This window comes from Anabas testudineus, chromosome 11, assembly GCF_900324465.2.
Source record: "Anabas testudineus chromosome 11, fAnaTes1.2, whole genome shotgun sequence".
NCBI lineage: Eukaryota > Metazoa > Chordata > Actinopteri > Anabantiformes > Anabantidae > Anabas > Anabas testudineus.
This window is the reverse complement of record NC_046620.1, coordinates 1,173,229-1,189,504: the sequence shown is the minus strand read 5'-3', so window position 1 is coordinate 1,189,504 and position 16,276 is coordinate 1,173,229. Positions and strand designations below refer to the sequence as shown.

Below are 16,276 nucleotides of genomic sequence, written 5' to 3'. Positions count from 1 at the left end.
TCATCTACTGTAAATGTGCAGAGCGTCTGTCCATCTACTGTAAATGTGCAGAGAGTCTGTCCATCTGCTGTAAATGTGCAGAGCGTCTGTTCATCTACTGTAAATGTGCAGCGTCTGTTCATCTACTGTAAATGTGCAGAGCGTCTGTCCATCTACTGTAAATGTGCAGAGAGTCTGTCCATCTACTGTAAATGTGCAGAGCGTCTGTTCATCTACTGTAAATGTGCAGCGTCTGTTCATCTACTGTAAATGTGCAGAGCGTCTGTTCATCTACTGTAAATGTGCAGAGAGTCTGTCCATCTACTGTAAATGTGCAGAGAGTCTGTCCATCTACTGTAAATGTGCAGCGTCTGTTCATCTACTGTAAATGTGCAGAGAGTCTGTCCATCTACTGTAAATGTGCAGCGTCTGTTCATCTACTGTAAATGTGCAGAGAGTCTGTCCATCTACTGTAAATGTGCAGAGAGTCTGTCCATCTACTGTAAATGTGCAGAGAGTCTGTCCATCTACTGTAAATGTGCAGCGTCTGTCCATCTACTGTAAATGTGCAGAGAGTCTGTTCATCTACTGTAAATGTGCAGCGTCTGTTCATCTACTGTAAATGTGCAGAGCGTCTGTTCATCTACTGTAAATGTGCAGAGAGTCTGTCCATCTACTGTAAATGTGCAGAGAGTCTGTCCATCTACTGTAAATGTGCAGCGTCTGTTCATCTACTGTAAATGTGCAGAGAGTCTGTCCATCTACTGTAAATGTGCAGCGTCTGTTCATCTACTGTAAATGTGCAGAGAGTCTGTCCATCTACTGTAAATGTGCAGAGAGTCTGTTCATCTACTGTAAATGTGCAGAGAGTCTGTCCATCTACTGTAAATGTGCAGCGTCTGTTCATGTTTGACCTGTGTTCTTAAGGATCCAGTTATAACTTTTGTTTGATGGACCTGTGTCCTCATTACCTCGTTAGGATGTGGTGATCGGTGCTCAGGGCAGAGCTGCGTGCGGAGGAGGTGTGAAGTCTGATATCGTGCAAAGGATGAAACCATGTTCCTGTCTGGGACCCTAAATCTGACGTGCTGAACATGAAGAACATCTTTAGAAAGACTAAATGTGGAGGGAAGGATGAGAGCATCGTCACTGGTGTGAAGTTCAGAGGTGGGTGAAGGGCAGGTGTGAAGTTTCTCATCACGCAAAAGATGATGTTATGATGCTGAATCTGTCTCCAGCTTCACTGGGGTTAGAGCCAGGGTTAGTGTTAGAGTTAGGCCTGCTTATGGGCTGCAGGCCCGGTAGTCATTTAATTTATTTAGCCGTTACACTGAGGATCGTTACTGTGTAATTATCATGCAGTAGTACACATCTCATACAGTGATACACAAGCAAGTGAGTTTTAAAACTCCTGTAAGTTACATTTAGTGACTGAATTATTTAAATGATCTCTCTCATGTGGGGTCAAAGGTTGATCACTTGTTCCCTGAGTCAGGTAATGTGATCATTCTGATCAGAAATGCTGTTCACACATCATCAGTACATATAAATATTCAAATACAGTGTGAATTTGGATGTGTTAAGTTAGTTTTACAGTAGTAGTCGTACAGTTGTACTAGTTCTAATGTTTGTCAGTGGTCTGGATGGTGCAGGTGTTGAAATCGAAGAGATGTAGTTGTCTGTTCTCCTGCTGTGGCAGATTTAGCTGTTGACGTCGGTGCATCTGGTTTTTTATTAGGACTTTGTTAAAAAAAGTCTTCAGCATCATTAGAGCCCAGAACAAAGGAAGCTGTAGATTCACCTTCATCCTGACACAGACTGAAATGATTCAACAAACTACAGGCAACTAAAGTTTTTATCAAAGCTCAGAACAGGAACTGTTGCGTCATCAGATCCACTGTGTTACTGTCAGTTTTTGTTGACCAGTGGTTCCTTATAATATAATATAAGATACACTTATACACACCATAACCAAATGAACATCATTTCAATAATGACATGTTAAATGTCGACCTACTTCCATGTCGAGCAGCAGCATCAGTCACCTACCAACACAGACTTCCCACTAAATGTAGTGGCTGCTACATTTACCCAACGTGACTGGAACCACATGAAATCAGTGTGTGTGCTAATGATTCTGTTGTATTTTATTTACATTTAGTCGTTTGTGTCACTTTATTAATGCTTCTAACATTAGCAACCACAAAGGTTAACTCACTTCTTTAATATTTGTGACGTTTGGGTGTGAGGAAGATCAATATGAGGAGCATGGTAAAAACAAAGCTTTTAAAGGGGGGGGGTTAACACTATGGCACAAACCCACCAGCTTCTACTGAAACAGGATGTTAAATGTTCATCATAAGAGAATCATTATCCACGACACTGTCCGGTGGCATTAGAGGCTCTGTTTCCTTAGAAATAAGCACGTTTGTAAGTTTAAAACTGTTAATTTAGAAACATTTCAAGATGCAGTTTCACACAAAGTGGTGAAACTCTGGAAAGAACATTATTGGACCTGATATTTAGTCCATTTGACTTCAGTACTACTTAAAAGTTATATTTGGATCTTTTTAAGTACAGGTGTTTCTATATATACGTTAATCTACAGAGAGTAATCAGCTCCATCTGTGGCTCTCCCTGGATTTATGGAGCTTTACAGTGAGTCTCATCTCACAGTTTACTGTACAGACCCCAACTTTACAGGTTCGATTCACTCTCATGAGTCTCAGTGTAATTTTCAGCTGCAGTAGGATGGAACAGTTCTCAGAGAAGAGACGAGCTGGTGAATGTAGTAAAGCATTTAGCAGCTGAACATTTCCAGCCTTTTACGTAAACCATCACAACTACATATGATCCACATCGACCTTCTGTGTTCCAACATGACCAACTTCATGTCTGTGCCGACCTGAAGTAGTGATGGGTGAATGAATCCTCATGACAATTCAAGTTGTCTTCAGTGACATCTGGTGGTTTACTAAACTTCTAACAGCTCTTTGATGCAGGAGCTTCACCAGCGCCACCATGTGGCTTCAGTAAGTGTTTTATTAAACTATTTCCATGTCATCCTCTAATTGTAGGTGGGGTTGTTTTCTAAATTGTTGAAGTTTGTGAGTGTAAATGTGGCATTAGAACTAGTTTGGAAGCTTTTATATTTCAGTGTGTGTTCATTTGTTCATTTCTCATGTTGGATATGATTTAAATTAAATCAGAGTGACATTGTGCAGTGAATAAACTGAACTGAATAAACAAGCACTTTTATTTACATACACATCTTCAGTTAGTCCCTGACATGCACACAGCACATTTTAAGATTCTGTAGATCCGACATTTTACATTTTACATTTTACATTTTCATGTCTTTCCCACTCGGAGGTTCAGAGATGATCGTGTTTCTGTTCCGATACAACAGAGAACATCAACATGGAGATGAATATGTTTAATTCAACTTTTCCATCTTTATGTTTACGTCATTTTTATTATTAGAATAATCGTATTAATACAGTGTCACTGATGTTGGGTCAGTGAACTAGTGATTATTTATTGATGCAGATCCTGTAGAGCCAATACCAAAGTGGCTGGTTGCAGAGATTTCTTTTTGAAAATGTGTTCTGACTTGGACATTTTCAGTCTTTCTATAATGGTTGTCAGGGTCCTTGTCCAGGGACCAGGCAGTTTTCTTGCTGCTCTGTTACAGAGTACCACTGTAAGCTGTTTGGTTTGCTGTAAGGTGACTTCTGTATGGCAGTATCCATAGATTACCGTGTTAGGATCCATTTAAAAGATGATTTCATATTAAAAATCTTCACGCCAATGTGAAGAGCCATTTATAACTATCACCTTTATTATCCTCAGCTTCTGGGTTGCAGATCACTTTGGATGGGACTCATAAGTTAGAGGTTCCTCTGCAACACAAAACAAAATATGATGCTGATTATGTTTCAGGAAATATGTAGAATATTTGGTTAAACTGTGTCTTGATTGTTCAGGCTTCACAGGTTCCATTGAACAAATTGAAAACAGGTATTTACCTTCAAAAATGGTCGTAGCATATAAAGATGGTGGAGCAGCAAAGTTTTTCACACCTTTAAAAAGAATTAATAAATGATTAAATAAAATATGAAAATAAACATTAAACGTGAGCTTAAAATGTTTTAGAGTGACTTATTTATGAAGTGTTATAGAGTGTAAGAATATAAGATCATGAAAAACATTGAATTTACCACCATCGTATCAGACAGAAATATTATTTATTCTGTGTCTGGAACATTAATACAGTTTCCCACCTGACGACTTATAGACAAGTCTTCGTCATAAAAAAGGAGAAGGTTTATTTTTAAGAGTTATTTTTCTTAAACTTCTTATTTCTTACCGATTTTAGGTCGACACCCCATTTCATTGGCTACGTCATCATAGAAGGGGGCATGTTCTTTAACTTCTGCCAAACAAGATTAGAAACATTAGTACAGAATAACGTGCTAACAGTTTGACGTTACGTTACAGTACTGTTACAGCATGTGCAGTAGGTTCGGCAAAATAAAGCCTAGATTGATTATTATATAACTGTTTAATGTCATTAATGTCACAAAGTAGCAGCTAAAAGTAATTAATGTTCATAAGAAGACATAAAAGCTGAACAATGTAAAATTTGAGACAGTTGACTACACTACTACTTAAGGACACTGGAGACGTCTAAACCAAAAAAGAACATGTGGAGTTATTCACAAATGTGTTAAACAACCAGAATATGTTTTATATTTTCGAATATTCAAAGTTTCCTCCTTTTGCTTTGACGACAGCTTTGAACACTCGTCTCTCAGTCGTGGTTTTCCTAAAGTTGTTCACTACCTGTTGGCTGCTTTTCCTTCTCCTCTCTGGCCCAACTCATCTATAATATTATTAATAATTAATACTTCAGCTGGATTCACATCGTGGTGATTGTGGAGGTTGTCTGCAGCACTCCATCACTCTCCCTGGACAAATAGCTCCTACATAACCTAGAGGCACGTTTGGGGTCATTGTCCTGTTAGAAAACCAACATTTGTCTCACTAGGAGTGATGACATGTCACTGCACAAAACTGTGGAGGACATGCTGGTTAAGTGTGTCCTCAATCTGGACTAAGTCACCAATAACGTCACCAGCCAAGTACTTTTACACCATCCCACCTCCTCTTCCACACTTCACAGTGGGAACCACACATTCAGGACCCGTCTTCATCCTCTTTACGTCTAACAGAAATGGCCGTTAGAACCATAAATCTCAAATTTGGACAGTTTTAGATGGACTGACCTCCATTTTCTAAAGTACTGATGAACTTTGGTCTTTTCTCTTTACTTAACTTCCTTGCCAATCAGGATTTGTATGGTAGATCTAGTAGCATTAGTAGGGCTATTGACAGTCTGTGATTCTGATGAAAGAATGCTATGAGTGAACCAAAGCTAAATGGAATCTATAATAGAACAACAATTATAATATACAAGTTCTGGTTTATTTAACGTGTTTGTTGTTGACTTCATAATTCCACATTTGTTCTGTCATGTTGGCATCAGTATTAATATGCAATGTTGGAAATGTTGGCCACTGAAGAAGTAGGCACGTCCAAAACAGCACTGAGCACACTTTGCTCTGCTCTTAGTTTCTTAAATATGTATAACTTGGGTATGAACATTGACAGAAGCTGCTCAAAGACGCTCTTCTTAAACTTCAGTCTGTAGCTGGAGTTGTAGTTGAAAGCTACAAATACGTTTTCCAACAATTCACATGCTGCTTTTTCTCATGTGACAATTTAGCTTTAGTTTAGTTAGACTTGCAGCCACAACACTGTCGTAATTTCACAAACACAAAAGCACAGAGAGCCTTTCATTTTACATTGGTCTTCATCATAACAAGAAAAGTTTGTTTTACATAGTTAGTTCTTACCATATAAGGATGGACATGCTGATATGTCCCTTACGTCTTCATAGATGGGAGATTCATAAATGTCTGCCAAACAAACGTATGAACACCACATTAGTCATCCACAGCTAGGAGTGAGAATGTGCTGCAGGTAGCTGGAACAAAACCAGAGTGTGAGAAAGTTTTCACCACATACATCTATTTATGGCACCTCTGAGTCATTCATTCTGCAACCTTAGGAACAAGTAGTTATATTTAAAGAGGAAAACCCTTAAGCCCTGCAGTGTACCACACTCACAGTCCAACATGTCTGATGATGTGACAGAAAGTAAAAACTACACAGATGAGTCACAACAAGAAAAACTAACTGGTAGTTTTATTGTTGTGGTCGACAGTATTTAAACTGTAAAGTTATCTATGAGTGAGGTGTCAGAGCACACAGTGCATCACAGTTTGCTGTGTAGCTGCAGACCTGTCAGTGTGCATGCTGAGCCCTGTCCACCAAGACACCAGGTAGTTTTAATGTTGTGGCTGATGGTTGTATATTTGTTATTTTGATAAAAAATATAAAGCTTGAAGAACATTAGAGAAAATATATTAACACTATTGTTACTCAGTCAAACCTTCAGACTCTGACTGCTTTATGAAAATATAACTCTCTGGAAACCAGCAACCAAATAAAAAGTCACATCAGATCATATCAGGGGCACAACACATTCACACAGATACATGCTCTCTCTTAAACCTCCTAAAAAACCTGGAGACTTACACATTATTAGACAATGTGTTTGTGTCTGTTTTTCTTAATAACTCCAAAAATATATACAGAGGTGGTTTGGTGGTGGTATTTGAATCCTACTCCTTCAAATCACACAGAGCATCCACTGCATTTACATTGAAATTTGCATCTAGTCATTTGGGAGACGCTTTGAAGGAGAAACATTTGAGCAAATAGCTAACTAGGCAAACTAGGCGAGTGATGTGCTATTAGATGTACTTAGCAAGATTTGCAAGCAGACTGCATGTGCTTTTTAAAAGCTATCAACGCTTTCCCAGTCACCACAAGTCACTTTTAGGCATCATCAACATATAGCATGCATAAATCACAATGCATGTGTATTTGTATTTTTTCTATTTTGCATATAAAAAAAAAGGCAAAACACAAAGCCTGCTCTATTTTGCACATTTCAAAGATGGAGTTCTCCGTGTGTATCCTTAGCAGATCAGCTTGTGATGTGAAGTTTGCATGTGATTTAGCACCTAGTGCTTCTATCTATCACACATATATTTAATAGTTGTTTTGAAACATATTGTTGATGTGCAAGAAAAAAGGGACATTTGCCTTCAGTGTGTAAAGACCTTTAGTAAGTTTCAAAATACAGACCCAAGGGGTGAAAGACACAATGTCCAAAAACAGCACCGCAGCACAGCTCCTCTCTTACACATGACCTAGTTTCAGTGCCACACGGAGGCATGTAACACTTTTATACATCATGCTCATAGACGCTCTTCTTAAATGTTAATCTGTGATGGCAAAACCAAACAGATGATTCTGTACAATGAAAGCAATATAACGCTGCAGTTTCTCATCCGACAATTTAGCTTTAGTTTAGTTACACTTACAGGCACATTGCTGTCATAATCTCACAAGAGCAAAAGCACAGCGAGCCTCTCATTTTACATTAGTTTACATTTGTTTTTATACACTCATTTCTTACCACTTGTAGGTCGATATCCTGATACACCCGTTATGTCGTCATAGATGCAAGATGTTTCATAGTCTCCTGCTAAACAAGATTGTAAACACCACGTTAGTGATCGACTGAATGATCATTAAGTGCTCAACTCAAAACACGTTGTAGTCCTCTGAATAGCATGGCGTTTGATAAATCTCATACATTTTACACTTGTAAAACATTAAACATGCTGAAAACCGGGATGTGAACTTTTTTTTTTTTGCATTTGAGCTTTTTAAGGCCACCTTGGAGTCTGATGTTTGCTTTTTTGACCTCTTTATTCATTTGCTCACACATTTGAAGACTAATAATGCTGCAGACAGATATACAGTATGAAAACCACACTCACAGTCTGAAATCTGATAATACGACTGAATGAGGGAAAAAGTGAAACTAGACCCTTTTATAGCAGCGGCAGTTTGTTTTTCATGTGTTTCATTAATATCAAGCAGGTAAAGAACTGCTGTTAGTTAGAATTACAGTAAATATCTGTCGACATTCCTGCTATGAAACATTCACACTGACATCTCTCTTGGTGTAGCCAACAGTCTGTGCAGACATCTTCTTCATCATCTTCCAGTACAATGAAAACAATAATGCCATGCTATAGTTTCTTATAAAAACTGATGGAGCATCTTTAGTTTTCGTCACAATAAATGAAGTTTGTCCACTTTCCTACCATTTGTGTGTTGATGCACTGATCCATTAAATATGTCGTCATAGATGGGGGAAGCTTCTGCATTTCCTGCCAAACGAAATAATGATCACATTAGTAATCCACTGCAGTGGTTGATATGGTTTATTTATGGGTGTATAAAGTGCATTATATATTTAAGTACGTTTTTATGGTGATTATACTACGTTTATATTCACACATTGTTCTCCGTTTTCACACACACACACTGAGTTGAGTTTTTGCTGCACACTTGAGATAAATATGGATATTGGTGCTTCGGTTGTTTCTGCCTGAGAGTGAAATGTGTTGTGGACGACGGCAGCGTGTTCCTGGACACCTCCTGATAACTGAGTGGAGGTCATGAGAAGATTTGAGGCATCAGCCAACAAAAAAGAGCAACACATGAGAATTTCCAAATCTGGACAGACTAGCACAGACCGGATGATGCTGGTCTGAGAGTCGATCGGGAGAACTTCCAGAAAAAAGGAAAGAGATGAGGAATGAAAGCTCATAGAAAATAGGAGGAAGAAAGGAGAGGGGGTGAAAGATGGTGGGAGAGTTCTGGCCGTGCACACGCTGCTCCTTCTTCAGCTGATAAGAATCATCTGCTGCGACAAACGAGTTCATAAGAATACACACTGTAAGTACTGGTGTTACTAGAATTTGAGGTCAGGCGTTATTTACCTAGATTAGTGCACCTGCATCTGCCAGTGTAGAAGATGATGACGACAACGACGACGAGGAGGAGGACGAGGAGGTTGGCAGCTATTCCCAACACAATACCCAGAAGTTGTGCCCGAACTTCAGAGCAGGTGGAAGACAAAGTAAAAAACATAACTGAATACATAACATGATAAAATATGTAGTACTGGAAAGCAGAAATACTCCCTGTACTGGGACATACACAACAGGTGACTTGATGCATGTCAGTGATAAACATATATATAGACAACATCGAGACAATGTAAAACACTGTATGTGCTGTAATTTCCAACTTTTAGTTTAGACAATATTTGTACAATGTGATGTGGTAAATGATCTGTTGTGAAGAATTTCTTTATCTTTTGTCATGATACACATGAGAAAACACATTCTAATGATGATTGGGGAGAAGTGAAGTGACGTTTATTGTGTGATCAGATACTCTGGTTGTTTTACTGGAAGATAAACAGACTTTATTACATTTGAACTCAAGCAGAGTTGTCATACACTGTGTTCACTAATGACTGTAGTTACATTTGGCTTTGTTTAACTTACACTACGCTGTATGTGGCGAGACTCAAAGCACTGCAAACAGTTGGATGAACCCAACTAGTTGTGTATTGTTAATAACCAGACACTAGTCTTACTCCAAGTCAAACTTTAACCATTAACTCCATCAGGCTGCACATTGGAGCCGTCAGAGCAGCGTTTCTCCTCCAGCTCATCTTCACTCACATGTTGCTGCAGGAAACTGAATCTGTGACCACGACAGTTTATGATCATGTTGTACTTGACACATGTTTTGGGAGCAAATTACTTCTAAAATGTACAAAACTAGTAAAAGCACTTCACAGTATCACCAGTTTTCAAAGTGACTTATGTTCATCTAACTTGTTATTTGTCACATTAAACATTACACCGCTGAGGCTGGGGTGCTGGTTACCTGCGTGCAATGCACACTGGAGCTTCTTTATGGCAGCGTTTTGAAGTACAGTTTAAATAGACAAAGGTCAAAGGTCAAAGAAGTGGACACCTTCTCACCAATATGATGGCGTGTCTGTGTAAACGCAGCTAAGGGGAGGTCACATGTGAAGTCTTAACAATCCTCAGAAAAACGTATATGCTCTGTTCATTATGGGACTTCTGAAGCTAGATGATAGAATTTATTAAACATGACCTCATTCGTGACTTGACTGAGTCGATAATAGTTAGATAATAATTTTACCTTTGTCTGTCAGTAGTGATGATGATGGTGCAGTTGATGCCACTGCAGACGAAGTATCCATCATTTGTGTTGTTGTAGGTGCTAGTTGGTTGTTAGGCCCTTCTGAGAAGGATACAGGACATAATGCATAATAAAAAGTTACAATAACAATATAATGCAGAAGAATATATTACAACAGACACGGTAATGCAAAAAGTCACAAAACCACTCACAGTGAGTTAGTAAAGGGAGCTACCTGACATTGTGATTATGCCTAAAACAACTCTGCCAGAGTATTATTGCAGTATTGTTGAGCTCAGATATTATGTTATGTGATGTGATGACAAGACAGAGTGAGTTTCTGCAAAATAAACAGTTTTTAGTAAATATGCATCAATTTAATCAAAAGGAAATCAGTATTTTTTGCACTGTTGTTTAGAAAAAACCTCATATTCAGTTGTCTTCCTTATGTTACTTCTTTGTCTAAAACTCTAATGAGTTGTACAGACAAGCAAATTACATCAGGTATTCATTAAACGTAACAGGATTATTGAATTCTGAAAGTTCTTACCTGCAGCAATGTTACAGTCCAGAACAAAGACCAACAGGCAGCTGTACACATTCAGCCTCATCATTACACGGACTGCCAGATGTCAGTGAGCAGCAGTAACAGGTTGTACCGGGGCTGAGAACAGGAACTCAACTGCATTCTCAAGATATGTTTGTCATGTTGTGGGTTATGCACACGATGGTTTCTGTAATTATAATAACACTGGTGGGGGCTGTTATTTCAATACCTATTGTGTCAGTGGTTCATTTGAGTCAGGGAACTTAGATGAGCTACTGACTAGGTGTAACTAAATTACTACGTTGTGGTCACTTGTCTTCACTAACCAGTGACTCTGTAGTTTACATGCATGTCTTTCCAGACTTTGTCTTTGTCAGACATAGCATTGATGAGGACATACAGTCATTGACCTTGAACTTTGACCACCTACATCTAATCAGTTCATCCGTGACACCAAGTGGACAGTTAAGGTATGACATTTGTAGAATTTCTCCTCAAAGCTTTCCTGATCTATCAGTTCAAGACAGGATGAAGATAAGATCACTACAACATGGACATGGACTGTGCAGACAACCCAATAGTACAATGCCACTTGCATAAAAAAGACAAACATTACCATTTAAAGTTATGCCTTAAATGCTAAGAAAGCTCTGCCTGGACTGCAGAAACTGAATTAAACAATGAGAAAACAGTCAGACCACCACCTTCAGTGTTAAGGTCTTAGGTGGGAACTGTTCGGAAACAAAGTCAAGTAGGTGAACTGATCAGTCCACATAAACAGAATACAGTAGATGAAGTTTGTTCTGTATTTCTGTACTCCTGCTACATCTTTCAAACTTCACTTCTCTAAAGCAGTTTCCTTTTTTCTACTTCTTTTACTTTTTGTGGACAAATTTATTTATTTTATTCTTCTAAATGTTTAATTGGATGTGATGTGACACATGAGAAAACACACTCTAGTAGAGACTTGAACCTTGTACATGTAACTAACAGGTGGGTAACTTTAGTCTAAACATAAGCTACTCATGAAATAAGGTGAGTAGCCAGGCATCATGCCTCCCCAGGTCACAGAAACTGAGCAGAAAGGTCGTGGCGTGTAGGTATTAGGTGTGAAATGAAGAATGAAGATCATGGGCAGCAAGTTTCATGAGCAGCTGGTGATGGACTTCAGGAAATCTGTGAATCCATGACAGTAATCCATGATTACTAGTGATGCTCATCTGACACCAATGTGCAGATACAAGCTTCAAACTTGCAGATGGTAAAAGACACATGACCAATGGCATCCAAAGCTCTGACTGCTTCGACCCCTTGAGTGAATCACGTGACTGGTTCAAAGCCCAAGAACTACACTACATACATTTAAAGAATGAACTGACCAATCAATCTTTATAAAGATGTATGTACAGGGTTGTACTAGGGTTACACTCATCACACAATTACTAAGAGACTGTGTTGAGTCTCTTATTTTGCCACTAGAAGTCACTAAAACAAATCTTTGAACTGTTGAACCCGTTTTCAAGACAGTTGAATTATGTGGTTCAATACTGGCTCATTGCTTCATTTGCACATCACTAATAGTTACATGAGGGCAGATAACTAACCAGTCAAAGAAAGAAGGAGCAAATGACACAAAATCCATCATGAAGAGATGAGAATGTGTTACCAGGCATCACAAAGAATGAAGAGCCTGTGGAACATCCTAAAAGGAGATCGAGAGAGAAAAGAAGAGAAGATCTATTTATTTTTAGAGAAATTGTTTTTATATTTATTTTTTGAGAAAGTCTTCTCTGAGGACTTACCACTGAGAGGAGCTGAGGGCCATGGCCCCTGGGGACAGTATTAGAAAGTACAAGTTGATATCAGTTCATATTCATCTCAGTTATGGACCAACACCCCCAGCCTGGTCAAGAAGGGTCACTAGTGCCTCTTCTCACCAGTGCCTCTTTTTCCTGGGGACAGAAGAACCACCTGTGTTCATCCATCCTGGTGAACCAGCAGTATCACAGGCTGGTATGGGAGCTGCACTGCTGCTGAGCTCCATGTACTGCAGTGGGTGGTGAAAACTGCCCAACGCATCACAGGGACTCCACTTGAGGACATCCAGAGGTCACACTGCCTGTGCTCTGCAAGCAAACAAAGCCTTGTGGCCCCCACACGTCACCTCAAAAGATTCCAGGCAAGACGTTTGTGCTCAGTGGTTCCTACCGACCTCTGCACGCTCAGCTGCATCACTCTCAACTTTCAAGAACCTGCTGAAAACAGAACTCTTTTGAACCTTTCCCTAGACTTAAATCTTTCTTCGCTCTCAAAACATTGGTCATTAGAGGTTTATATGAGACTTAACAGCTTGTTTATTTTAAACTAATGAAAGATTTACACATATAAACAGGTCAGATTCAGATTTTAGTCTTCATCATAACAGAAAGGGAATACATCTTATCTTAAACACTCATTTCTTACCAAGTGTGGGCTGATGTTTTAATGCATCCTGAAAACATTACAGACATTGGGTGCTACTTAATTTCCTGCCACAAGACAAGATTATTGATTTATGAATTTCATTTCAGAGATCCACTAAATCACCAGTGAGTCTGACAGTGGCCTCCAGTGGCTGTTTCCAGTACTGCAACAACCAACACTGTGTTTTACCATAGACTTTTTTATTTATTATATATTTATGCATTATATTATGTTCTATTATATATTTATCACATTTATTTATTTATATTAATTTTCCAATTTTTCTGTCCAAATCACATCACTCTCACTCTCTTGTTCTTTAAGTCCATCCAAGGAAGGAACTCTTATCATTAAATCATTGACTGACTGTTTCCCACTCTCTTTTCGTGCAGATGGACACGTTCAAAGTGTGACTATGATAATTAGCCACTGTTACCATGTGATACAGTTTCATGTCCGTAGGTGGCGCTCAGCTTTTACAGTTACAGTATTATCACACTGGCTTTGGCAGCAAATCATAGCTGATACAACACTGAACTGTATTTTATTTCTATCTATTATCTTTTTCCATAACAAAACACCTTTTTGAATGGATACTGGTTCACATTAAACCCTCCTCCTGTCTTTGTAAAAATATGAATATGTTCATTTAAATGCTTTGATCAGATGGACTTTACGTACATCAGTATTTGAACCAGAATTTTGAAGAGTAGAGTTTTTAAGCTACTTATTTTCTTGCGTTTTTCAGTTTATTTGTTGAACTATTTTCTTTATTGCAGTGTTAATTGTCTTTACCAGTTGTGCTGATCTGTTTTACTGTCCTTTGAGGGATGAACAAAAACATACAGAAATACATAGTACAACAGGAACTACGCTGCAGTGTGTTACAACATTATTCACAGTGACTGAAGAGGGAACCACAGTGTGTCAATTCATTTTATGATATGCATTTTTACTCACATGTAATTTGATTGCAAATATAAAATTATAAATATATAAATATCTAGTTTCATATATTCTGTGCACACAATCAATACAACAAACAGAGTTGCATATGAACTGGGTTTCAGATACAGCTTTAATAAAGCTTGATGTTACCTGATGGATCACTGACAGATCCTCAGGTGGTTCATCATTACAGAAACATCTTCCAGCAAACTATGAAACTGAAACAGCTCTTTCTAGAGCACTTTACCTTACAGTTTGTCTCCTTGGCTCAGATACTGTGCTTGGTCTGTGCATCTCTTCTGATTGAAGCATCTGAATGTAAATGAATATTAAAGTTCTTACCTGCAGTGACATTAGAGCCCATAACAAAGACTGACACGCAGCTGTAGCACAGATTGAAGTGACTGACCAAACAGCTAACACGGCTTTTAGCTGGCCTGGGAACAGGAACTCAGTCACAGTCTCACGATACGTCTTTGTCCTTTTGTGGTCAGTGAACACTGATGGTTCCTGTACCTGAATATACGGTGCACATCACACTAACAACGACTCAAAGACCAGAAAAACTGCCTCTAACTAATCACTTCCTGTGTGTAAACATGTAGATTATCATACACAGATTACAATATCAAGTTTTTATATCTTCCTACGTCCTCAGTGAGCAACATCGTCATCCTAAAGATTAATGGAAGGACAGAAATAAAACCAGCCAAATAAAGAATACCTGCTAACAACCAAACAAAGCCACATTCAGAGTTTCCATCAGCCTACAAAACTAACCACAAGCAGTCAACACACTTATCTCTGCTGAACTACAGACAAGTGCCCAGAAGTTGTTGTGTGGAAACAGGAAACACCTTTTTAGACCGAGTGTCTGTCAGGCTCACACTCATGTCTGGTCTTTGTTGCGGTTAGCTCAAGAGTCACCTGACCATTCTCACTGTCGATGCTCATCTTGCCACGGTGGAGTCCTGATAGTTTACTGACAGATATTCACTTTGTCATCTTTGCAAGCCTGTTATAATACATATGTAAAAAAAAGGATCTAAAGTCTGTATGAGCTTTTTGTCAGTCTCAGTTACAGACCCCGTCTGTATCATCCTCTCCGTAGTCGTGTAGGTTTATTACTGGTGTTTGTCCCTGACAGTGATGCACACTAGACAAGGTGAACTTAGGACTGTCTCAGCTGTGAAATACACAGTTGTGGCTTCATTTATAATTTATTTATTTAACTTATAATTTATTTAGACATGAGAACATTAAACAAATATACTGATATCGGCAGTGATGTCATCAGTAGTCTTAGTGGTAGGAACAGTAGCTGTATTAGTCACAGTGCCAGTGTTGAAGGATGGATGGCTGCTCACTGTGTTGTTCAATATGAAGACAAAACTGATCACAATGCAGTTTTTTTCTGTGAGATCGAGGGTCAGAGATGAGTTTGTGTTTCTGCTTCTCTTCCTATGTTTCTGTCCTGCTACAACAGAGGAAAAATAGAGTTATTGTGATTAACTTCTATTAAAACAGTATATTAGTATAAATCACACACTTGTTTCTTTGTCCAAAGCTATAATATAAAACATGTAAGTGAGTGTGATTGGTTTAATTCTGTTCATTATTTCTAATATGAGTCAGTTTTGATTTTAAATATTAAAAACTTTACCTGAGATTTGTTTGAGTTTTCTCCAGTTTTTCTCCAGGTAACAACAATGATGCTGATCATGATGATTAAAATAATTATTCCAATTACTGCACGAACATATATTTGCCAAAGGTAAGAAGAAGCTGGAAGAAGAACAAGACTTCAGAATCAGAACCTGTTGTGTTGTTGTTGCAGATACATCTAGTGGTGATGTGTGTTCTCTCATAGGATTCCTTAGCAGGAGACTGTGAACTCAAGTGGTTGACATGCAGACAAACTAATGTGGTGGTGGTGATCATTTGGAAACGTCAGCTGATGCTAAACATCCAGACAACTGCCAACTCCTTACTGAGTCTTGGGTGTTGTAACATTATATTATGGTGGATCTTGGCTACTCGAATTAAGTTGATTGACAGCTGGAAGGGGTCACAGTGCTGAAGAAGAAGCTTTGGGCAGCAACATTC

At 38.6% G+C, this 16,276-nt stretch overlaps 1 protein-coding gene across 9 annotated transcripts; it reads right to left on the bottom strand.

Moving 5' to 3' along the window:
- Window positions 1–3,267: 3,267 nt before the first annotated feature.
- On the bottom strand, window positions 3,268–14,993 carry LOC113155255. Of its 9 annotated transcripts, none has more exons than XM_026349878.1 (11): window positions 12,562–14,991; window positions 10,763–12,461; window positions 10,213–10,314; window positions 8,970–9,086; window positions 8,289–8,354; window positions 7,592–7,660; window positions 5,898–5,960; window positions 4,349–4,414; window positions 4,008–4,061; window positions 3,817–3,881; window positions 3,268–3,713 (listed from the first exon to the last, which is right to left on the bottom strand). In XM_026349878.1, exons 2-10 carry the CDS (start codon window positions 10,824–10,826, stop codon window positions 3,847–3,849), a joined length of 636 nt encoding a protein of 211 aa, XP_026205663.1. In that variant the 5' UTR covers window positions 10,827–12,461; window positions 12,562–14,991; the 3' UTR covers window positions 3,268–3,713; window positions 3,817–3,846. The 9 variants fall into 9 exon arrangements, with proteins under 9 accessions (XP_026205663.1, XP_026205662.1, XP_026205660.1 ...); XM_026349877.1 differs by having other exon boundaries at window positions 3,268–3,881; window positions 10,763–11,935; window positions 12,364–12,461; XM_026349875.1 differs by having other exon boundaries at window positions 3,268–3,881; window positions 12,562–13,014; window positions 14,513–14,991.
- Window positions 14,994–16,276: the final 1,283 nt, after the last annotated feature.

Bases quoted from the DNA above. Each gene is read 5' to 3' on its own strand.
- LOC113155255 (XM_026349878.1), bottom strand. From the start codon at position 10,826: ATGATGAGGCTGAATGTGTACAGCTGCCTGTTGGTCTTTGTTCTGGAC. The intron at 7,661-8,288 runs GTAGGAAAGTGG...AATCTTGTTTAG, and splicing joins AGTGCATCAACACACAAATG to CAGGAGACTATGAAACATCT. The intron at 4,415-5,897 runs GTAAGAACTAAC...CTTGTTTGGCAG, and splicing joins AGCATGTCCATCCTTATATG to AAGTTAAAGAACATGCCCCC.